Source organism: Magnolia sinica, chromosome 3 (assembly GCF_029962835.1).
Source record: "Magnolia sinica isolate HGM2019 chromosome 3, MsV1, whole genome shotgun sequence".
Taxonomy (NCBI): Eukaryota; Viridiplantae; Streptophyta; class Magnoliopsida; order Magnoliales; family Magnoliaceae; genus Magnolia; species Magnolia sinica.
In genome coordinates, this window is record NC_080575.1 from 124,214,293 (window position 1) to 124,239,246 (window position 24,954).

The 24,954-nt window shown below is 40.3% G+C and overlaps 1 protein-coding gene across 2 annotated transcripts in view; it reads left to right on the forward strand.

The window, feature by feature from the left end:
• The first annotated feature begins 7,248 nt into the window (after positions 1-7,248).
• Positions 7,249-24,954, forward strand: part of LOC131241132 (uncharacterized) — a 37,881-nt gene continuing 20,175 nt past the window's right edge. For both annotated transcript variants that reach the window (XM_058239808.1, XM_058239809.1), the window contains exons 1-7: positions 7,249-8,097; positions 16,931-17,045; positions 20,190-20,290; positions 20,440-20,531; positions 20,890-21,025; positions 21,164-21,232; positions 21,368-21,469. In XM_058239808.1, coding sequence (XP_058095791.1) covers positions 7,396-8,097; positions 16,931-17,045; positions 20,190-20,290; positions 20,440-20,531; positions 20,890-21,025; positions 21,164-21,232; positions 21,368-21,469 — 1,317 coding nt within the window. In that variant the 5' untranslated portion in view covers positions 7,249-7,395. The remainder of the gene's footprint in view (positions 8,098-16,930; positions 17,046-20,189; positions 20,291-20,439; positions 20,532-20,889; positions 21,026-21,163; positions 21,233-21,367; positions 21,470-24,954) is intronic.

Genomic DNA, 24,954 nt, shown 5'->3' on the forward strand with positions numbered 1-24,954 from the left:
AAGAAGCCCCTTTTATAATGCTAGATTTGGTGCAAATGGCCCAAAGTGCTAGGTTTTTAATATACTAGACCTATGAGAGGGTCTTTCTAAGCTCTAGGGCCCACTATGGGACGTAGGAGTTGACACCCACCGTTGGATAATTGGCCCTCTACGTATGTATATGATCGGCCCGCCATTTGGACGCACCGATCAATAGATATGATTAAAAGTCTATTCAACGGTCACTGATAGTCGATCAAGGCCGCGGCTATACGGATATGAGAAGGGGAATATCCTTACTACACGGGTAAAGTTTGGTCGCAAACCGACGGTCTGAAATCCTCAACTTTGCATAAGAGTGGACGACTCACTTCACTTAAGTTCTAACTTCTTCCTTTAGGGTATTTACACTTCTCATGCACTTGTCCTTCGGATCAAGTTGAGCGGTTCTGGACAGTACCCCGGTCTGACTCCCGTGATAGGCGTCAAGCCCAGTAAGATGGACATTATTCTATAGTTTTGAAACTAGTGGCCCACCAACGAGCGGTCTAGAGCTTGTTTGGAGAATCAGGGCAGTTCTGGTGGCCCTCTGAATATGAAACTTATAGGATAGGTGCTTCATGGCCCGATGAAGGGCCATGCAAAGTTTGAGGACGATCGGATATGGGGTTTGGTCGCACGGGTCCGATTTGCGATCAATGGTCACCGTGCCACGATCGGGACACAAATTTGTAGACGGGCGTAGACAAATACATTAGACCTTTACCGTAAATTTGGAAGAAATCCGACGGTTGAAATGCCTGAAATCCCAGTTTTATTTACCAGTGCCAGATTCCAATTCTGGCATTAGTGGGTTACATTTGGCAAGCGCCATTGGGACGGCCTGAATAGTTTATTTCTGGGTGTCCACTAAGTCCGTGGTCTGCCATGGACTACAAGCCCAGTGAGATCTATGCTATTCCAAATTTTTAGATTTTTTTCTGACCTTCCTCGGCTGCTGCACGGCCTACACAAGCTGTCGCTGAGTACAAACCGATCATCTGACTTGATGGCTTACACACGGTTTGATCGTGACCAGACTGGACCACTCGTGTATAAGCTAACGTTGAGTGCTAACAGTCAGTAAGTGATAATATAAGTTAATAAAAAATTTTCAAAGATTTTTTTTTTAGAGATCCAAAACAGTGAAAATCCAGGATGTTACATGGGGTCTGAACGAGTCAAACGAGTCGAGTCATCTCATGCCCAACTCTAACCACAGGCACCCCCTCTACGGTAAAATACACATCCTACCCCATTCTAGTTCGGGATGTGCGGAATTCACTGCCACCAAATGCTTTTACACTAATAGGAGTGGTCTAGCTTCACATAAAGCGGAAAAATGAAATCTAAATCCTTTACGAAGGTCTCCTTGTGGAAGAATGGAACGAAGGAAAATGCAATAATGGTGATCGGAGGAAGATCGGACAAAGAAATATATCATACCCCAAAATCCAAGTACAGAGTGTGCACCCTCAGACCCGAGTTTCAGTTCACAACTCGTACACAAAATGTCCTAACTTAATTCCTTGATTAGTTTAATCAGATATGATAATTACATTCAATCTAAGTTCTACCTCAATTCCGATCACATATACATAACACTTAGCACCAATCAACCAAGCATATATAAATATTGACGACCATTAAAATAATATAAATCTTAAAAATCATCCATTTATTATATCATCATACTATAAATATATGTTTATTTCAAACTAAAATTGTTTCAATGATATAATTCTAAACAATTTATTAAAATCTCATAATCAATACCAATATGCATTATACACTAATCAAACTATTCTAACAAATAAATCAAATAATCATAAAGGGTTTAATGTCGCTACTCTGTTTTCAGACAAGTATGGTCACATTTCACATTGGTCGTGTTCAAGTGTGGTGGATCTTTCCGGTTCTTACGTCATATCATCTGTATGGTTTTCCCATTAATAAAAAGGTAAGCTAGCCAGCTTAGTGAAATAATTTAGCATTGTTCATAATCATGCCAATTAAAATAATATAAGTACTGAATGTAACCATGTATGCACAATGATATGGATGCAAGTGATATATGGGTACATCAGATGGGATGATCATCCATCTGCTTGGGTTGGAGATCGTCAACCCACATCCACCTGTTAGGTAGGCTTCCACCATTCAGTAGGCTTGGGCATACCCCGCATCTAGTAACGCTCTACTAGTATCGACATTTCTTCCAGAGAGGGCCCTTAGGATCAACAATATAAATACAACGAATGATGAAAAATGTTTCAATGTATTTTCATAATTGCAATAAATATTTGTCTTGATAAGAACATTTATATGTGAATTTAATGTACAATTATCATAGTCATAGTCATGTAATCTGGTATAAATCAACAAGTGATTTATCGTAGCATATAATATTGCAACAAAGCACTTAAATCAATATATCAATCAATCAAACAATCACAGATAATTTATTTTACTTCCAATGAATCATAAGTCACATTAGGTTACTCACCCGAGCTTGGTAGTGTAAAATGCACAAGGTAATTAGGTTAGTTTCAATTCAAAAATCCTGTCAGTTATATCAACAACATTATTATTCATTTGGTTATATTACATGGTGGGGCCCATCTTTAATATATATCCTAAGTGGTCAAACCTTAAATGATCAAATAATTAAAATTATATGTTTATTAAATTTAATTATCAAAATTTAAATTTTCTTTTTTAAATTTTGAAATTGAATGTCAAATGATTAATCAGGGTGACCCACTAGATGATTGGATCATCCAGATTCTTAATGTCTTGGCATATTTTGCTTTTTTGCCTTTACGCATTTGATGAATGGTGTGGATCCAACCACATATACATCAATGGCCCATCTTGACTTTCTACCAATCAGCTGCACAGAAATCCAAACTTTCCATATTAAACATTTATATATCTGACTAGTGTGGCCCATTCGATGGTCAGATCGATCTGAAATTAAAAGCACTACTATATTTTGGTGCTTAAGATCAAATGACCTGTTCAAATCTATTTTAATACAATAATATTCCATCCATTAAATTTATTCATAAAATATTACTAACTAGATATAAAATCATAAAGCATTACTTTGTTAAAACTTACTCTATACATCTATACAATGATCGTGTGGATGATCCACACCAACCATTGTATAGATTAGGAAAAAATTAACAACATAATAAAAAAAATTAAAAAAGATCTAAGGGTTGGAACTTACCTATAAAGAAACCTCTCCGTATCATTTTAAAATAAGCTTCTCTTGATAAGATAAACACATCCTCCCTTATTCTGAATTTGAAATTTTTTATGACATTTGATAAAAAAAATATTATTACTACTCCAATAATTGATCCATAGACTTCTCTATAGATTAAGAATGTCTCTACCAACTCAACTATTGACTTATTTTTATTTTTATTTAAAAAATAAAATATTTTTTTAATACACCGAAATTTTGAGTTGTTGAGAAATAAGTCTAAGTGAGAGAGAAGAAATAAGAGGCACAAAAAGGCAAACACTGGCACTGTGTATTGTTTATATATTGACTGTGATATGTGCGCATTAATGAAAGACAATCATGACTCCTAGTACAAGATGATTGTATGCAATATATCATAAAGACAGCTAACAGATAAAGGGTAGATACTGTCATTCAGTTTAGCCTCAGTTGGGTGAAATAAATGGGGTATTGACACGTGGACGAACGATTGCTTGCATTAATTACATCGGGCAACTAAACAGTGTTGCTTTCACCTTTTACCTAAAAGAGATGCAACGCGGGGGGCGAGGCAATGTTGTACCTTATTTGTATTCGTTCTGGACAAAGTCAATAAAGAAGTAACACGCGGCATTACACAATAAATAAGAGGTATATGAAATGATTTTCTGAGATACTTTGAGTGTTTTTTACGGAATAATAGTTGACATATATTTAATGTTACACGTCATCAGATGACTGACAAAGTAGTGTACCTGAGACATCTAGGAGCGGAACATGGTCGAAGAGCAAGCCATGATCGAGATGAATAGAGCTTAGCCAAGAGAAGAGAAACAGTCAAAATAAAAAAATGTAACAAGAGAATGACCTAAATGGTGATACATCAGTTACCATAACCCTCCAGCAAAAAAGAAAAATCTTTGAAGAATGATTACATAAGAAATCTATAAATAGTAGGAAGACCAGCGGAACAACACATTCAAATCAAATACAAGCATTGGGGTTGGTCTATCTTAAAAATAATGATAATCTAATAGCAGTAGTTTCTTATTTGTAATCCAAGTTTATACTCATACGTTTGACTTGATTCTTATCCAATAAAAGCATTTATTCGAGAAAAAAACATTCTTAGGTTTGTTCTTAGTAATTGATTATAAGTTTTTTATTTTGTTTGATTGCAACGATAAACTGAAAAGACTCTTAGGGTGTGTTTGATTTTGCCAAATCGCACGTAAATGCATTGAGAATTAGTAATTATTACTACTTCACCTGTTTGAAAATTCACTTGCATTTCTGTCTTGAAAATCAAGTAAAAAAGACTAGTTTACATTTTTGGGCCCCACCATGTGTGTGTGTGTGTGTGTATGATATGATATATCTGAGTCGTCCATCAGTTCTAGTGTAACATTTTAAGGCATGAGCCAAAAAATGAGTCCAATCCAACACTAAGGTGGCCCACACTAAAGGAAACACTGGCACCTATACGTTTTTAATGGTAGATGTTTGATTCCCTAAATTTTGTGGTGTGACCCACTTGAGCTTTGTATTGGCCTCATATTTTGGTCAAGCCCTAAATTCAGCTGGTATATCAGATGAACAGTGTGGATAGGACACAAACATCATGGTGGGCCCCATATATATTTCACAGTTTCCTCGGGTTTAGAACTCAAAAAAGTAAGTGTCACATTAAGCATAGATAACAACGCAAAGTAAGTGTCACATTAAGCATAGATAACAACGCTGTAATTACCTGTGCAATAATTATTACTCAATTGCGGTGTATTTACCAAGTGTTTGGAAAATCAAACATGCCCTTATTAAAAAAGCTAAGGGCCTGTTTAGGCAAATGGATTTCAGTGTATTAAAGGGGATTAGGTGGGATAGGATTGTCAAATCCCACCTACCCTACCCCCCTTGCGTGTTTGGGCGGCGTCGTCTGCAGGAACTCGGTCGTCCTTCGCTGTATTCGTTAGGATTGCGGTGTCCTCTCTCTCTCTGTCCTTTCTCTCCCTCTCTCTCTCTCTCTGTTCAGTAAAATGCCAGACACTTGTGAGATTCTCCACATCTCCGCTACAAATGTAGTAGAACCCATCTCTTCTAATGAGAAACCCTCGTTTAAAATCGACTAGAGAGTCCACATCGCTGGCGATCCTCGTAGAACTGGCACCGTCAAGTACATCGGGCCTGTTGAAGGCTATTAGGGCATTTGGGTCAGTGTTGATTGGGACAATTGCGATGGGAAGCACGATGGGTCCCTTAACAACATCCGGTATTTCATAGCGCACGGCGAGAGATCGGGTTCATTTGTCCGGCCCCAGAACTTGAGCGGCAGGATCTCGTTGCTGGATGCTCTCAAATTCCATTACCAAGGCGATTCCACCAGAGAAGAAGGGGGCATGTTTCTTCCTCCTCGTCCTCCTCCTCCTCCTTTCTCTCTCTCTCTCTCTCTCTAGGAGATTGAATGTGGGATTTTTTATGTTATAAAGATGAAAAAAATGCGCACACACATATATGATGCGTTTGTGAAATCCATGCCGACCATAAGATGCGTCACCAAGTTTCTGGCCCAGTGCTAAAAATCAGTCTGTGATTCAGGTGGGCCACACTAAAGTAAACACTGCACAGGGGAACGCCAATGCTCCAAACTGTTTCCAGTGGTTGTAACGGTTTCTGGAAGCAAATCGGGTTTGTTTTTCTAAACAGCAAGGGTTGGCGGGATGGTTGTAATACTACAACACTCAAACAGAACCGATGCTGGTCATGGTATTGGCGTCTACAACCAAATCACTCGACCATCCACTGACGGCATTAAATGCACCTAACTAGCTAATTCTATGCACCTCAATACACCCAAATATGTTTGCCCAAACAGGCCCTAAAGGACAACTCATACGTGAGCGAAGAATCCCACGGTTCAATTATCACCTCATCGGTATAAATATTTTGTGAGTGGTTGAGTGAGCCAGTGATTTCCTATTCAGTTATAGCAAGTTAAGTTCCACATATTTGCTTATTTTGGCCCTTGGGTCAAAGTTGATTACTCTGAATGAAGCTTCTACCGCACATACGTCACAGAGTGACAACAAAAGCCTAGGTTTCTGGTACACAAGGCAATGCCTATGGGACATTTCCAATCGATGCGGGTTCAGTGGGGTGACATTTGCTGTTGATCCAGAGTAACTGTACGAGCAAAACAGGAAATTACTTGGCCTCTGTCCCGACGTATGCTTCCGGCACGTATCGGGCCAGTGGGGCCACACGTTGAGATGATATGACCGTTGAATGGTCTACTTTGGAATGTAAAACCATTGAAAATTCTTGTTCCATGTTAATCTACAGATAATGATGTCCAGAGTCATTGAATCAGAGTGATTTTCATATATCAGCCTGTACATAATGGAATCCGGAAAATGAACGGTTGTGATCATCGGACTATCTCATCGTGTGGGTCCAGTCAGGAGACAAGTGCAGCGATGCACGCTCCCCGCAGTGTCAAAACGAACTCGTGGCATATGAGGCGATGTTCCCGCAAAACTAGCCACAGTTCCACAACTTCGTTAATGCTCGTATCAGTGCACTTCGGTCATATTGGCTAGAAATCAAAACCCTTATAACAGAGGACATTTAGAAAAACATTCCTATAATCCAGACCGTCCTTTCGACAGTATACCATGCATTAGTCAAAATATAAAAAAATAGACTAAATCCAATCCGATCAGATACTTCATCAATAGGATTTTCTTTAATTTTGCTCTAAGCAATTATTGAACGTACAAAAAGGATCACCAAATGACTAAAAATTAATATTATCATAATATCAATAAGGAGTCCATCCAAGTGATGGAATATCGATTCAACGGTTTAGATATTAATTTTTAAGCAACAATCAAACGGCCGATAGGATCGGTACCATTCACAGATCTGCACAGACTCCTCCAAGTCACATCTCTGAGCGTCTGTCCTTTTTCGTAATTTCAAAGAAGATCTATAAATGCCGCGCTGCACTTCCAACCGTAGCAGCAGGCAGGCTTCCAGCAAGCTCGGTCGCTCTGTTGGATCGCTCTCGCTCCCAATCTCTTCAAAAAACCCTTACACTTGATTTTTCTCAGATCCGATCTTCTTCTTCTTCAACCTCTTCCATGACTTCTGCAATCTCCTCTCCTGTTCTTCCCCTCTCTCCTTCCATACCCAACGCTTCTTCTCTCTCTTCCTTTCCCGCCATTCCAAGGCTATCAAAACCCCATTTTCCCTCTCTCCCTCTCCCGTTCCTCTCTCTCCGTTCGAAACCCCTCCACGCCATTGGAAAACGCGAAGAGCGGATCTCTGAGACTGCCAGCATCAGCGTCGACAACGCCGCCTCCGACCCGTCCGATGCTGCCGCCACCTGCTTCGTGATCAAGGCCCGCAACAAGATCGGCCTCCTCCAGATCATCACTCGCGTCTTCAAGGTCCTCGGGCTCAGGATCGAGAAGGCCAGTGTCGAATTCGAGGGCGAATTCTTCATCAAGAGATTCTTCGTCACGGACTCCCATGGGAACAAGATTGAGGACCGCGAGAGCTTGAATCTGATTGAGAAGGCGCTGCTGGATGCGCTCGAGGATGGGGATGGAGTGGCTGCAGCCGCAGGTCCGGCTGCAGCGGCTTCAAGAGGGCTCGCTGTGAGGAGAGCTGGATTGTTGCCGGATTTGGGGGAGAAGAGAGCGAAGGCAGAGAGGATGTTTCATTTGATGGATGGATTTCTCAAGAACGATCCGGTTAGCCTTCAGAAGGACATTCTTGATCATGTAGAATATACGGTGGCAAGGTCGCGGTTCAGCTTTGATGATTTTGAGGCTTACCAGGTGATTCATTTCAATAGAGATGATCTATTGGAACTCATAACGATAGGTTTTCTACTAAATGAGGTTGTGTAGGAGATAATCTATATGAACTCATATCGATGGGTTTTCTACTAAATGAGGTTGTGTAGGAGATAATCTATTTGAACTATGGTTGTAAGCTTCTGTTTCCTACTATAGAAGCAACAAAGTGGATAAACATATTGCATTGTATGCAAGCATCACCACTACCATCGTCATCTAAGCTTTATCCCAGCTAATTGGGATCGGCTAGACGAATCCTGTTCCGCCATTTCACTTTATGCAAGCATGTATGTATTGGGAGGGATCTTTTGTGAAAAACCCGCGGAAGGTTTCTGCTCGATAAATCTTGATTGAGTGGTGATGGAGCGGTGATGGCTTGTGGATTCCATGCTCCTAACAAGGCAAGGAAAGTGGACTCATTTCCCATTGCTGTTGGAACCAAGACCAGATGGTGGTAATTTTTAGCAGTAGCAAAAGGTTTGTGATGGGCATTTCATAGATGGTTTCTCCATATGCCTGTAAGAAAGTAACAGTACTGGTATTAGCTTTCCTGGACACTCTTTTTCTCTGACAGAGAAGGAATTTTGATAGCCTGTCAGCTATAAACTTGAACTTAAGCTGTGGCATTGCCTCTTCATATAACTGTCTCATCTGCTGGGTGAAATGATGGTCAGCATTAATATGTATTATATGGGAATACATGATAGGTGGGCAGAAAACTCATGTATGGTAGGCAACCTCATTACCTCAGTTCAAAGTAGGAAAAACAACAGGTCTATTCATTTTGACTTGATCAGATTTCATCATGACTCGAAAACACTCGTTTTTGTCAAGACTCGATTTTGACTTTTTGATTTGGCTGACTCGGCAAAAACGTGGGAAAACTTACCAAAGCTCGACTCAACTAGCCAAGATCTACGATATTTATAATTTTAATAAATATTAAATATTAGTGAATTTTGTTATTTAGGACTTGAAAAAACTCGACTTACTTGACTCAATAGACTATTGAGTCTAGTCGAGTTGAGTTTTAAAATTATGTTAACTACCCAACATACAGTGAACATGCCAAATTCATCGTTGAGAATGTTGAACTATTGAAGATAGGACTCTTCTAGTAATTCATGGCTTTCTTTGATTAAGAGAAAATTTACTCCCAATGGTGGAGTTATTTTCAGATATCATTTCCTTTACTAATATAATCTAACATCATAACTCTATAGAAAAAGGCCAATCTAATAACTATATTTAGTTTTAGAGCCCAAATGAAAAGGGATGGTCAAAGGGACCCTGTGAAAGTTGGCATTGTGGACAAGCTCTCAAAACTTATGGCTCAAGATCCGATTAGAGACCACAAATGCCTTCTCAAAGTGGCGAGGGATGAAAAATTTGGTTCCACATGGGAACACATCTGATTGACTAGGGGTTTTAGTGTTCCTAATGTCATTGAAGCCAGTTCTCATTCCATCAATTGTTGCAAATATCCAGATGATGTCACGAATCTGTGATAGTCTTGTTCCACCATAAACTTTAGATGTTTGGCCTTTCATTGTAATGTTTGTTTTGAAAAGTGACCTATATCAAGGCAAAATGTATTGTGATCCTCAAATCCTGTGGCTTAAATGCAATATACCAGCTTCACTTGTGATGAGTCTGGTGACTGCAGGTGCTCCAAGATCTCACTAATTCACTTGGTTAGGATCAAGGAACCAACATCTAAGTGCTAATTTAAGTGTATATCTACTTCATCTGGGTAACCAACCATGGTCCTCCTCTATCAAAAGCCATGTACATGTGTATTGCCCCTCATGAGACAATCACTTCTACTGGGTTTGTTAGGGTTCCTCTTGGAATGATCACCACCACCTTTAGAACATAATCCATAGTAATAGTCTCATTGAGACTAATGTGTGAAGTGCTACTGAGCCATTTGCAGAATGGAAATCATAAACTAGAAGATAAAAAACACCTCTAAAGAGTTATGTGCAAAGAGTTATTTTTATGCACAATCAAGATTTATTAGAAGAACGAGAAGCAACAACAAAACAGGAAACAAATACAACCCAGCGGGGGGCAATCTAAACCCAGACAACAACAAATGAAACTAAAGAAAAAGAGGAAACTTACAGAAGAGAAGACACCTGGAGAAAAATCCCAGAAAAACAAGAATTAATACAGAAAGAAAGGACTTACCTCCAATCCCAGATAAATAGCGAGATCATGATTAATCCAATAGGGCCACCACATCACTGGCCTCTCTGGGGACTAAGAACAATTGATTTGTTGATGGATATATGGATTTCTGTCCTCTTCTCCTAGGTCTGCAATCTTCCAAGGATGCAAACCAGATCTTGCCCACTTGATCATATATGAAGAGTTGCCTTCAATGACCTTAGCCAATTTGATTGTCTGGAGAAGCGCTATAGTTTCAACAACATTGGAATGATTAATCCAATAGGGCCCATGAGGTCGACTGAAATCTTGTCTTCACTGTTCCGGACCACCCCTCCAATACCTGTTAACCCCAGGTTACAATAGAACTACCAAAGGAATTAATTTTAAAGCTTCCTTCGGGGAAAGCTTTTCCACATATATTTGCGCTCACCTCCCCCGGTTGATAGTTTCCTCCCAATTCAGTATGAGCATTGAGTGAGAGAACCCTCTAAATCTTGAAGCAACAACCACCCAATCAGTGCGTAATCTAAAAATTCTATTGATCGTAATTTCCACAGAAGAAGATTTGTGAGATTGTTAAACTATATTGTATTTGGGCCGTTCTATTGCGATGATCTAGGTCCTAGGCCCAGAGGCATGTTTGTAATTTTATAAATTTTGATTAGTAAATAAGTAGAGGGAGGATGGGACATACCCTAACGCGTGCTGCCTTCTACCTTCTCTTCCCAATTGCTGCCATACACTCTCTGGTCTATTCCTCTCCTTCTTATATCTATTCCTCTCATTCTCACTTCTCTCTCTCTCTCTCTCTCTCTCATTCTATCTCACTAATCGCCCCTCTCTCTGCTCTGATTTTATCATGGTACCAGAACCTTGATCCAAAGAAGAGCTCTTGCGTCTCTTAAGACTAATAAACACTGGATTGAAGGAGATTAGAAATCGGTTGTTTTGATTGGGTAAACTTGTTTAGTATTTGTTTTCATATATAGAATCGATCCAGTTCTCCCCTAACTACCGCATGTGGCTGTGAAAATCAATCCAGTGAGATTTTATGTTTTCTCGGACATGTTGGGTCCATCATTTGGTGTAGAAGATCTGGTTGTGGAGACTAGAAAGTTGTGTGTTTTGAAGACCAGTTGGGTCTACGTTTTCCCTTGATCACTAGATTTGAGATCAAACTTTTTTTTAGAATCTTCTTCACATTGTGTTTTTTGAGGCAAATATTGGTTGCTTTTGTGAGCTATTGTGATTAATCCTTTTTCTATATACATATATGTGTGTGCGTGTGTGCGTGTAGCAGTGGTCTCCTGCGCACTAGTCCATAGACCATATCTACGGTCTCAAGGTATGGCCAATTGAAGTGGGGCTCACCATGATGTTTAAGCGAAATCCACCTCAATCACCATGTGACTCACCCTATTTTAACTGCAGGGCCCAAAAATCAGCCCAGTTAATTCAAGCAGGCCATTCCAAGGAAACTAGGTGATCTTGGTTGCAACAGAGGTGAAAAGTCGTAGGATTTTAAAACACCTAACCTAAAAAGTCTCCATCATCAATGTCGTGTTGAAACACCCGGTTTAGTTAGGCCGTGAACGTGGACCCAACTTGATGTATGTGTTATATTTCCACTCCGTCTGTCCGCTTTGCCTACTCATTTTAGGGCATTGTCCCAAAAAACTGAACCAAATTCAAATCTCAGGTGGACCACATCATAGGAAACAATGGTGATTGAATGCCCACCATTAAAAACTTCTTAGGTCCCATCGTAATGTTTATTTGCAATCCACCCAAACCATTAGATGCCATGCTAAAATTTAGGCTTGGGGCCCAAAAATCAGGCCCATCCGTGATACAGGTGGGCCATACCAATGGAAACAGTTTGGAGGGTAAGTGTCATCCGCACACTATTTCCAATTTTATGGTCCACTTGAATCTTGGTTGGGGCTGGTTTTTCAGCCCTAGGCCTAAAAGTAAGGCACTCACCTGACGGTCAAACTGGATTTTTGACATGCATAATGGTCGGGCCCACCCAAGCTAGACCACGCATTACGTAAATGGCTTCTATGTAAAGTGATTGATAGGATGTTGATTATGTAGTGAGGGGCTCACCACCCTTTATCATCGTGGTGAAGACTCTATAGGATCCACTTTGATGCATGTGTTTTATCCATATCGTCCATCCATTTTTCCAGCTCATTTTAAGGCATGAGCCCCAAACCGAAGCACATCCAAAGCTCAAGTGGACCACACCATAGAAAAAAGTGAGGACAATGATGTCCACCGTTGAAACCTTCCTAGACCCACAGTGATGTTTATTTGTCATCTAACCTATTAATAAGGTCACAAAGACCTGGATAGATGGAAAACACAAATATTAGCTTGATCCAAAACTTCTATAGGCTCTAAGAAGTTTTCAATGGTTGGCATTCAATTCCCATTGTTTCCTGTGGTGTGGTGCACTTGAGCTTTGAATATACTTTGATTTTGGTTTCTTGTCCTAAAATTATTGGCCAAAATAGATGGATGGCGTAGATAAAACACATACATCATGGTGGGCCCCACAGAGTCTTCACACCAAAGTAAAAGGTGGTGAGTGCCTCACTGCACGAACGCCAAACCAGGATTGATTTTGTGTTTTTGTTTTGAAAATACACCACGGTGGGGCCATCTGAATCATGGATTGACCTTTTTTTAGGGCCATAGGTGTAATGTGGGATGTTGAATCGAATGTACGGAGTGGATTTCACATACACAATATGGTAGGGCCCACTTGCATCGGTAAATGGACCAGACCGTAAGTGGCTTGTTTACAATCTAGTGCACAGGAGACCGGTGGCCGATATATATTTTTGGATTGTTTGTCTTCATGGTTGATGATGGTTGATTCAAAACCAGAATCTAAGGTTGACAAACAACAAATGGCCTCCATCAAATTGAGAGGTGTTGAGAACTATTTGCCCTAGCCCGCTTCGTAAAGATTTCCCTCCTATCCAAAAAGAAAACTAAAGCATCTAACAAATGTTGGGCACACGTACGATGATCTACATACTCACTAATGTAGGGGCATTTTCACACAGGGCTCGAGTAAGGTGGCCTGTGGTATGTAGGGGCACACTCGGGGTGGGCGGCCCGTGCGAGGCAGGTGGCTCGTATGAGGCGGAACCCATGTGAAGTGGGGCCCATGAGGCGGGTTCGGTCAGGGTTGCAACCCATGGGATGTGGGGCCTAGGCTATGAGATAGGGATTGATTCGCCATGCTCTATTAGTTCGAGCTTTTAAAGCAAGTGGTTAATTGTCCTGCATTAAAGTGGTATCAGAGCGAGATATCTCGTGTTCAAGACTCCTCACCGGGGGTGATTAATGCAATGACATTTTCATATCGGGCTCGAGTAAGGTGGCATATGGGATGCAGGGGCACACTCGGGGTGGGCGGCTCGTGTGAGGCTGGTGGCTTGTGTGAAGCGGAACCCATGTGAAGTGGGGCCCGCGAGGGGGGTTTCGCTGAGGTCTTAACCCATGGGATGTAGGGCCTGGGCTATGAGATAGGGATTGATTCGCCATGCTCTATCAGTTCGAGCTTTTAGAGCAAGTGGTTAGTTGTCTTGCATCAGAAGGTGATTACTGATTACCAATAATGAGTTAATTGTTCCACAACATGGAGGTGTTAGTCTTGTCTTTATGTTCGTCCTGTCTCATGGGCCGTACGGTTGGATGGCCGTTAGTTGTGGCCTTGTGGGGCCCTTGCCCCCCTCTTGTATATTGTACATTATTGTGTATTTGTTATGGTCTTTTCCTTTTTTGGCCCTTGGACTCATGTTGGGTCTTTCTTATATGTGTAGGGATATTCCTGTATTTTTCTTAGATAAACATACTCCCTCTTTCCCTTATGGGGATAGGGGGAAATCTTCATCAACAGGTTATCATGGTATCAGAGGGGTTACCAAATCCAACTTCGATTGAGATACTCCATTGCATAATCGTCCCCATCTTCTTCTCTAGATCCGACACCCATTGCTCCAGCAACCCCTTCTTAGATTCGATAACCCCTACTCGTATCCGACAGCTTCTGCTCGAGGTTCGATAGTCCCTGTTCCAGATCTGGCACCCCTTCTATAGATCCAACACTCTTTTAGATCCGGTACCCCTACTCAATGTCCAGCTTCTCCTGCTCCAGATCCGACACACCCCACTCGTGATTTCTCAGTCGCTGACTCTAAACGTCTATTGTTGTTGCTCTTTCCTTTGGGTGTGTTTGGTGTGTTCGTTTTCTTCTCTGCTCATGGGCTCCTTTTTTTGTTGGTATGGACAAAGAAACCTATTGGGTTGATGCCCCTCGGTATAGTTTTGAGGGCACTAACTACGGGTTGTGGTCAATCCATTTCCAGAGTTTCCTTAAAGGTCGAGGCTTGTGGGGACTGGTTGATGGGTCTTTTCAGATCCCTCCTATCGATTGAGGGAAACTAACCGATTGGGAAATGAAAAATGGGAGAATCATCACTTGGATTCTCGACTCCGTGGATAAGTCGATTGCCATTGGCCTAACTCCACACTGTATAGCCAAGGCGATGTGGGATCACCTCAAGGTGGTCTATTAACAAAGCAGCAAAGCCTGTCTCAACCGTCTGGAATAGGATCTAGCACATATCCTTTAGGGTGACAGGACCATTCGGGAATTTTATTCGGAGATAGTGACCATTTGGACGGAAATGACAATGATGGATCCCGAGTTTCCCACTGATTTTCGAATATTCCAGGCTATGAGAGACCGCACGTGTGTTCGACAATTCCTTATGAAGCTGAGATCGAAATATGAGCATTTTCAAGCTGCGCTATGAGAGACCGCACACATGTTTGACAATTCCTTATGAATTTGAGATCGGAATATGAGCATTGTCGAGTTGCTTTTCTAAATTGCAATCACTCACAGTAGGCCCAGAAATCGAAGGAGTAGAAGCGGCAACAAGGGCTCGGCCATGGCCACGGCCACGTTGTTTTATTGGGCTGATCTAGGCCTTAGGCCCTAGGCCCAGGGGCATCTTTGTAATTTTATAATTTTTATCAGTAAATAAGGAGAGAGAGGATGGGGCAAACCCTAATGTGAGCTTCCCTCTCCCTTCTCCTCCCAAATGCTCCTGCTCTCTCTCTCTCTCTCATATGGTCCTCTCACTTCCCACTAATCACCCTTTTGCTCTGAATTTATCATAGACCAAACAAATGCTTTTATGACTAGATGTCAAAGAAGACTACCAATGGGGCCCCAAGCAGACGACTGCCCTTCAGTCACGGACATAATCGAAACTAGGAACACCCATTTAATGTTGAACATTGTAATTAGAGCCGTCCACATTTTCCTAGCGAAGCTGCATTGAACCAATAGTTGGTGAAAGGCCTCTTCCTCAGAATAACACATACAATGTCTATTAGCTAGATTAACACCTCTATTCTTAAAATGATCCACTGTGAGCATTTTATTTAAGCAGGCTAACTGCATAGAAGCTTGAACGGGGGGCGGCACTGCTGAACAAAACTTGCGGAAGGTTGGAGGCTGGATACCAATTAGAGCTGCCTCTCATTTGATTCCCCACAAGCGAATTGACGGAAAAAGGAACCAGCCCAAGATCGTTATTATTATAATCTAAGCTTATCCCAATTAATTGGAGTCGGCTACGTGAATCTTGTTCCACCATTCCACTCTGTCAAGAGCCAGACCTTCATTTAGACCATAGGTCATCAAGTCATTTCTTTCTACCTCCATCCACATCCTTTTGGGCCTTCTCCTTGCCCTTCTAGAGCCTTCAATTTGTACTCACTCCTTCTAACCGTTGCGGTTCTTGGTCTCCATTGCACATGACCAAACTAAGTCCACTTTTTCTTTATCTTATTACCTATTGGTACTACTCCTATGTTCCCTCAAATGCGTTTACTTCTAATTCTATCCTTGTCTTGCCACTCATCCATCTCAACATCCCTATTTCAGCTGCACTCATCCTATGAGCATGTTCTTGAATTGGCCAACATTTTGTCTCATAAATCGATGTTCTTAAAGCTATCCTATAAAAGGAACCCCCAGGATGAAGGTCCTAAATGTGTCTATCAGTTCCCTCGATGGGAACATAGCAACGGTGAAGAATTTTCAGCAGCTGAGTTAGATTGCTGATTTCATCTTCGTCAAGTTTTTGCATGTAAAGGGCGCTGTAGACACCTCTAAAGAGTTAAAACACAACGTAGTGTTTACTATCATGTTTTGTATAATATTTCTTCATTTTCGTGTGAATGGATTTCATGGAGAGGTTTTGTGATACAGCGAATTAGCATTTGGATTTTCAACAACATCCTTTGCTTTTGTGGTTTCCATGAACATCTAGTGTGGCATTTCTCAGGTTTCGTGTCAACTAGTTTCCAAATTTAGAAAAATATGCACTACAATAACTAGGAAGTATCATATGTTGATTTTTCTATGAGATGTCAAGTATCTGTTTGTTTCTCATGGTATGGTAATGAATGTGACCTTTTCAGGCAGGGAGATAACGTTCCATGAGTATGATTGAATGTGCTGATTGCTTTTCATTGTGGTTTGTGTCTTCTTATAAATTTAAATGGCTTGAAATTCTCATTTTGTTCGGTGATATATCTGTAGGCATTGTCACATAGTGTAAGAGACCGCCTGATTGAGCGTTGGCATGACACACACCAATACTTTAAGAGGAAAGACCCAAAGCGCCTGTACTTCCTGTCATTGGAGTTCCTTATGGGTATCTTCTAACTTTATTACTTGTTGGGGTTTATTGTTTGTTCAGTATTAGTATCTAATGAACTTTGTAACTTTTTTTTATATATCAATAATGAAAATTTAACTTTGTAACAATGTAACTGGCTTTTATCTCACCAGGATGAATACTTTTCCCAACTAGAAGTTAAATACATGATCAACCATTCATACAATGAAGTACTAATCAGCAGTTTCCCTTTTTCTATAAACAGGCTCCTTTGAAGGTTGTGCCGATAATGCTATATTCCATTGTTTCTGCATGAGCGGAAATCGTTAATGGAGAATGTGAGATCTGGTTCCATTGAATCCTGTACGCCACCCCTAACTTTGTGGCATAGGATGGAATGTAATAAGCTCCATGTGTAGAACCGCAGTTGGATAATTGTGCCTTTAAAATTTTTTCTCAGGCTCAATCTAATTTTTGACGTAATTGGAGGGAGAGTCTAGTTAGCAAGGGAAACTCATGTAGGAAAAGGGGGGTTGTGGCAATACAGAGCAACCTTAGTGATTGATGCGACTTGTCTGGTTGAGAGTGTTGTACTTGAGCTGGAGGATTCTAGTGGTGGGGGATATATGGAGAGGTGGTTATCAGAAAACTTGAGCAGACAAGGGAGCTACTTGAGTCGTATTCAAGGGCAGTAGGTTGAGTACAATTGTGGGTGAGAGCTGCAATAGTGACATTGAAATCTCCCATTGTTGGATAGAGCCAATGTTTTCAAATAGCAGTATTGACAGATGTATTGCACCCTTGGGATATAGAAACAAATCAGTTATCACATGGGAAATATTGGATGTATCGCGTAATGTTTCATTGTTTTTGGAAACATTAGGAAATTGGCCAAAATTTTCAATGCAACTTTAGGGGATGTTAAAAAAGACATCATTACACACTTTAGGAAATTAAAAGATCATAAAAAACAAGTGTACATAATAAGTTTCCTTTGTATAAGGTCCTAAACTATGCGTCGTCTGACAAAAGTGATGCAACTATATTCAAAATCAATTCATATCATTTATAAATTTTAGGAATGGAAGATTTGGCAAGAAAAAAGGATTTTATAAGTTTTTTTTTCCTTTCAATTTTTTTTTTCTTCGGAAAACATAAGCGTTGTTGTTGATACATCATCAATATCGGTGATACTGTCGTCGATACAACATCAATATAATGTGATACATTGCGATACATTATGATACATTGCAATGATATTGTCGATATCCAAAAGTCCCGCAACATTTGCGGGTGAATCGCAGAGGTGCGATATTCATAATATTGGCCGCTACGATATCACAAACATTGGATAGAGGTACGGCATTGGTGCTTCTAATCTTTCAATGATAGATTGTCTTAATGAAGGACTTGATATGGGATCTATAACTGCAGTTTACGGGGGATGAGATGGGTAGATAGGTATTTGGTCTGGATTGGATTTGGCTAGAAAAGATTTAATAGTTCTAATTGTCTCACCTAGAGGAGATGGAAGTGGTTGGGTTTTTGCAAAGACGGTTGCCACAAATCCAAGGAATCATGAATGACTGACAATTGTCACAAATCTAAGTGTTTGCTGTAAATAAGAGTAACATGACAGTTTTGGGTGGTCAAGGGTAAGCAGATTCAAGGTTGAGACTATCTATAGGTACGCCTTGGGCCATGTTTGGATACATGTATTCAAATTGAAAAGAAAATAAAAGGTAATGATTAGGCAATGATTATTTCCATAGTACTATTGAGGTGTGGATTTCATTTTTACGGTCTTGTTTGAATAGAAAGTGAAAATCTTATATTTGTGAGACAGTGGTCACCTAGTTTTGTGTCAAATAATCCAAACTATGGAAAAGTGCAATGATTGCTTTGTTGATTACTCTCTTTTCTTTGCCATCCAAGCGTCTCAAACTGTCACATCAATGGAAAACATTTTCCATTTCTATCATTTTCCATGGAATTGGTGCCATCCAAACATGTCCGGGAGGGATGCAGGTCTTCTTGTGGGCCTTGAAATGACAAGAAATCGTAGGTCTAGGAATGTGGACAAAAAGTACTCTCTAGCTCAAGTCTTATGCACAACTTTGATGTGTAAGATCTTTATGTGTGAACTGAAGAAAATTAAATAAGAAGTAATGCAAAAAGACTCTAGAAGGGCAAGGGGAAGGTCCAAAAGGACGCGGAGGGTGGTAGTAAGAAAAGACTGATTAATGGTCTAATTGAAAGCATGGCCCTTGAATCTTGATAGAGTGGAATGGTAGAAAAGGATTCATGTAGCCAACCCCAATTAATTGGGATGGGGCCTAGATGATGATTATGATGATGATGGTGATGATGAAAAAAGAAATGTCAGAAAAAGAATGAAGTAAAAGGATTTAGGGGGTATGAGTTTCTTCCAAGCTCTAGGATGCGGGAATAGAGAGTTCAAAGAAGACTACTAGACTAGTTATCTTTGAGATGCTGTCATCCCCAAAGGCTGGTCAGGGGCCTATGGACAATGCATCAATTTAAACTAGGATTTTTAATCACCGGGGTTGGGCTTATGAGGTGTCTGCATATGCCCTTTCTTTTTTACACCTAAGTTTAGTTTTTCATGTTCTCAATTTCTTAGTGTTGCACATGACACTTTAATGTAGGGGCATTTTCACACCGGGCTCGAGTGGGGTTGCCTGTGGGATGAAGGGGTACACTCGGGGCCGGTGGCCCGTGTGAGGCGGGTGGCTTGTGTGAGGCGGTACCCATGTGATCTGGGGCCCACGAGGGGGGGTTCGGCCGAGGTCCTAACCCATGAGATGTGGGGTCTGGGCTATGAGATAAAGGGATTGATTCGCCACGCTCTAACAGTTTGAGCTTTTAGAGCAAGTGGTTAATTGTCCTGCATTAGACTTGTAAGTTGATGTTTTGTTCAATAGTTGCCAACTCAATATATTTCAAAGAAAAAAGGAAAAAAGAAGAAGAAGTTACCAACTGAATTTCATGTCGCTATTTTTTAATTTATTGTTATTATTATTTTAAATTTTGTGCATCAGTGGTTGAAATATATTTTTCAGACTTGTTGATTTTGTGGAGGTGCATTATAAGAATTTGTTGCTGTTTTCCTGTCATCGATTCTGATATCTCCCAAATTCTTGCTGCTTGGCATTTCAGGTCGGTCGTTATCAAATAGCGTTATAAATTTAGGCATAAGAGACCAGTATGCTGATGCCTTAAATCAACTTGGCTTTGAGTTTGAAGTGTTGGCTGAGCAGGTTATAACTATTCCATATTTATTATTCGGACTCTGTAAATGTCCTGTTCTAGCCATATTGTGGTCTATATTCCAAAGCTTGAGCTATAGAACAGCTTTGTCAACCATGCTTTTTCTGTGACTCCAATTTTTTCAATGTGGTGCTTGAAGGAAGGGGATGCCGCCCTTGGCAACGGTGGCCTGGCTCGTCTTTCTGCATGTCAGATGGATTCCTTGGCAACATTGGACTTTCCTGCCTGGGGGTATGAATCTTGCTAGTCTCATTACACTTTTTATATTGAAAGGGAAGATTCCTTATTGGTGCCTTCAAGGTACAGAATTGTTGGTATCTGCAATTTTTTTTATATATATTTTTTTCCTTTTTAATCATATGGTTCTATACTCCCACTTGTATTTTTCAGACTCTTGAACCTGTCTTTACTTTTGGTATGGGTTTCCATACCAAACCCCCATGAGCAGGACTCTGTCAATGGTCTCCCCTCTAGAAAAGGGCGATGCGACTCTTGAAGCTATCATGCATCTAGATTTGACAACTAATAATTTGTACACAGGGGCCTAGAAACTGTTGAAAATTAATCCGATTTCATTCTCTCCTTGCAGTTATGGGTTACGCTACCAGTATGGATTGTTCCGCCAGGTTATACTGGATGGATTTCAGCATGAACAACCAGACTATTGGCTGAATTTTGGAAATCCTTGGGAGATAGAGCGTGTACACGTCTCATATGAAGTGAAGGTGTGCAAGTACAACATACCATATTTTATTTCTGGAAAATTTTAATTTATCCGTTACTAATTTGACACATCCACTTTAGCTGTTACATTGATTAAAGGTTTTATTTTCCTTCCATTATGTGTTCTTCTGAATGCATAGTTCTATGGGACTGTTGAAGAGAAGCTTTGGAATGGAGAAATATGTAAAGTCTGGGTCCCTGGAGAAACGGTACTACTGTAGGAATTTCTTTGCCTCAAATTCAATTGGTTTGTTCCACGAAATATGTCTTATTAGGTTTCCTATGGCTTTGCTCTATTGCTTGATCTTCGTTTGCAGTGTGTTGATTCTCCCAATTTTTTCTAGGTTGAGGCTGTTGCATATGACAACCCAATACCAGGTTATGGGACAAGAAATACAATAAATCTCCGCCTTTGGGCGGCTAAACCTGGCGGCAAGGATGATATTGTAAGTCCAACTCTTGGTCTAAAATCAATTTAAGGGACTGAGTTTCACAAGATTGGTTAAGGATCACATGCTGCACTACTCGTACCTGAACCAGTATGAACATCCATAAATATCATGCAAGTTCATATTGCAGGTAGTGTTGTATATATAAAAAAAATTTCTTACTGAGTTGCAAGTGTTATGAGTTCTCCAACTCTCAAATTCAACAATTGTCAAAATGTTCTCAGAGAAGCAAAAACTTTGCTTCATTCAATTTTTTTTTTTCTAACAGCTGATGGGAAGTAAAATGACATAAAAATAGCAATAACATAAACGACTGCTACATTGATGTTAATGTCTGGGCACTGTTTACATAAGATAAAAAGTTCAATAACACTTATGACCCTTCCTACTCAGTTGCTAAGTTGGAAGATTGGAAGTGATGTCGCCAGTTGAATCCAATCCATTTCATCTTGTCTCTTTATTGATGTTGGTTGACACATCTTTGCTTTGGAGATAGGGAATAATAAATTTCCATTCTGATACTTGTTCCCAATGAAGTGAAAATTCTCTTATCCATACATATGCATGCTATGTTCCTTCTTGAAAAAGACGTGATTAGCAGCAAATATGCTTTTTACGGTGCCCAAGTTGCTGTTGCTATCAGTTATCTGCCTCAACAACATACTGCCTTTTCCAAGGAAGAAAGTTAGTTTTAATATATATAGCACCCTGTGGTTGGTTCCTATCATCCAAATTCAGGACAGCCAGCCCATTCAACGTTAGTGGTCATCAGTTATTGATTATATTATGTTTTTGACGACAAAAGAATTACCTCGAAATTGGATTGAACATACAGCAGCATGGTATTGAAAAATGGTTACGTTACGGCCATAAAAGCCATTAGGTAATGGTAACGGTGGTGCCCGTTACGCGATACGGGGCTGTAGTGTGTGTTTTGAAATAAAAGGCCCATAACAGGCCTTTAAAGGCTACTATTACAGCCCGTATTTTAATGATCATAAGGCTGCCCGTTACGGCCAGTGTTACCATTATTGAATACCTTGTACAAAAGCATTCTTAAACTACAAGGCTGTCATAGGACATCAGAATATCTTTTTTAAAAGTATTGTCCGGCCTAATGATGGTGAGGTAAAACCCTGATCATGATGAAAGTACAGGAACTCCTACTAGTCTCTTCTACATGGTAGATCTTCAAGAGGACCTCTTCGACGTGTTGAAATGATTTTGTTCTAGTGGGGACAAAAAAGAAAAATGTTTGCTAATTTATGGCTGACAATTTACGTTATCCAAGAAAATGGAAAATTTCCTCTAACACAACAATTTGTTTCTTTTACTAAGAAAATTTGTCAGAATTTAGCTAATATTTTCAAATCTCTAATAACTTCATTTCAAACTTTTCAAGGAACCTCAATGATTTGAAATCCCTTCATCATTCACAAATTGCAACAATGAAAGATGTTGTCCCCGTAGACTAGAACAAGAGCAATAGCAGTTGGATTCCACTTAATGTTGCTGTATTAGTGCTGGGCTTCGAGTCCCTTTGCATCCATAGCTGATAGCCTCAAGATGCCCAAAAAAAAGAGGCTCTTGGTTCTTGTTGAAACTATCTCTACATAACTTTATTAAGTTGACAACTTGACAAGCGAGCCTCTTGTTTCTTTCTGAAGTGAGAACCATGAGAGAGAACTGCACATGCTTGTCATGTTCCCGTGGAGGAAGCCATTTATTGCATCAAATTCAAGTTTGTATACTGGAGAGAATCAATCAAACATCCTCATGTTGTTTGTCAAGAGTGATGGCCTCATTATAACCAATCCAATATTCTTGATGATATCCCCTTGCTGTGACATCTGCACCCTACCAACAAGGACAATAAAATGCCCAAGGGATTCAATTCTCGAGTAACTCTTTTTAGACTAGCATTTTGGTTACTGTCTGTATAGTACTTTGTCATCTGCATGTAATCATCCTTGAAGGTATGCTCGATTTATGTGTTACTTCCCCTCTCTCCGTTGGGTTCTGTGTGATACATCTCTGATATTAGAGGATCCGTTAGGATCTTCTTAACCATTCAATCCTACTAAAAGGCAGGCCTCTATTTCTTCAAGATTACAACCCATAAATAATGAAACCCTTGACTCCCAGCCATTCTAGGATATGCACCGTGGGTCGATGGAAAATCATCCCCGACGCTTCCAATTGGTTCTATGTTTTCGCTCCTTCCATAGAGCCTAAATAGCCGCCATAGAAGCAATCATCCATAGTGCTGTCCTTTTCTTTTTCTTTTCTTTATTTTTTATTGAAAGCTATCCTATTCCATGCAAGAACCAATGAAGCTACTGACTCTGGCATTACCCACGATACACCAAACAGCTCAAAAACTCGCTTCTAGATTTCCGCTGTATAATAAACTCCTCATTCCTCATGCACATCATACATATATTTATAATAACCATCTTCCTTTTTTTAGGCTGATCAAGTGAGCATTTTTTCCTTTTGCTGTTAACCATCCTAACATCACACCATCTTTGGTGGAGCTGGAAAACACCAAACTTGAGCTTCCAGATTCATGGGCTTTCATCCTTCCCTTCTCAACACCTGGGAGAAGGATTTGATCAGGAACAAACCTCTATTTTCATAATTCCAATACCATGAGTCCATCTTTTCCGAATGTATGTTGCACATTTGCATTTTTTCCTGCAATCATTGTCTGGACCATGCTGAAAAATCTCCAAAAGAATCCTAATCTTTGACTTCTAAGGTTTGAAAATGAACTGTAGAGAAGAACAATGCAGCCATGATATAAATTCAGTGGAGAAGAAGGCCCAAGATTCGTGGCTAGGATGTTTCCATGTGGGAAAGTTGATTGGCATGGTTCGTCCATGGGGTGGATCTAAAAGACAACTATCTGGATTATTAAGACATCGGGATGGATAAGCCTGATTTTTTGCATCAGAGGATCCTCATGAGGCGAAAGGAGCAGATGTTGCAAAATTTGGTCAGCATGTAGCCAAGCAGCTTGTGTATTGGATTATCTAGCTTCCAAGAGTTACCTCAGATGGGCTATGGTCCAAAAGTGTCCTTGAATCAATGTTCCTGACCACTGGCTTCTCTTGCTGAATGTGGGCCATTAGATAGTTTTGTCTTCAGCTTGTTTCAATGCTACCCATTCATGGTCCAGATGATCCATTAAGTGTGACTCTTGGACACAATCCATCTAACTAGGGACTGCTCCTGCTTCAGATTGCGCTTCCGCTACTGGAAAACATTTTCAAACAGATGCCTTTCCACTCCCACCCCTGAATTTGTTGGCACTTTGCTTTGTGCTTCGTCTCAAGGGTTCTATCTTAAAAGAAGGGCTGGAGCCTTCTTACTAGATTAAAGTTCTGAGGTGCACTAGGTGCTATAATGCTTACACACTCCACACACAAGACTAGATGATTTGAGCCCTTTTATATAGATAGGAGTTATAACCCACTCTC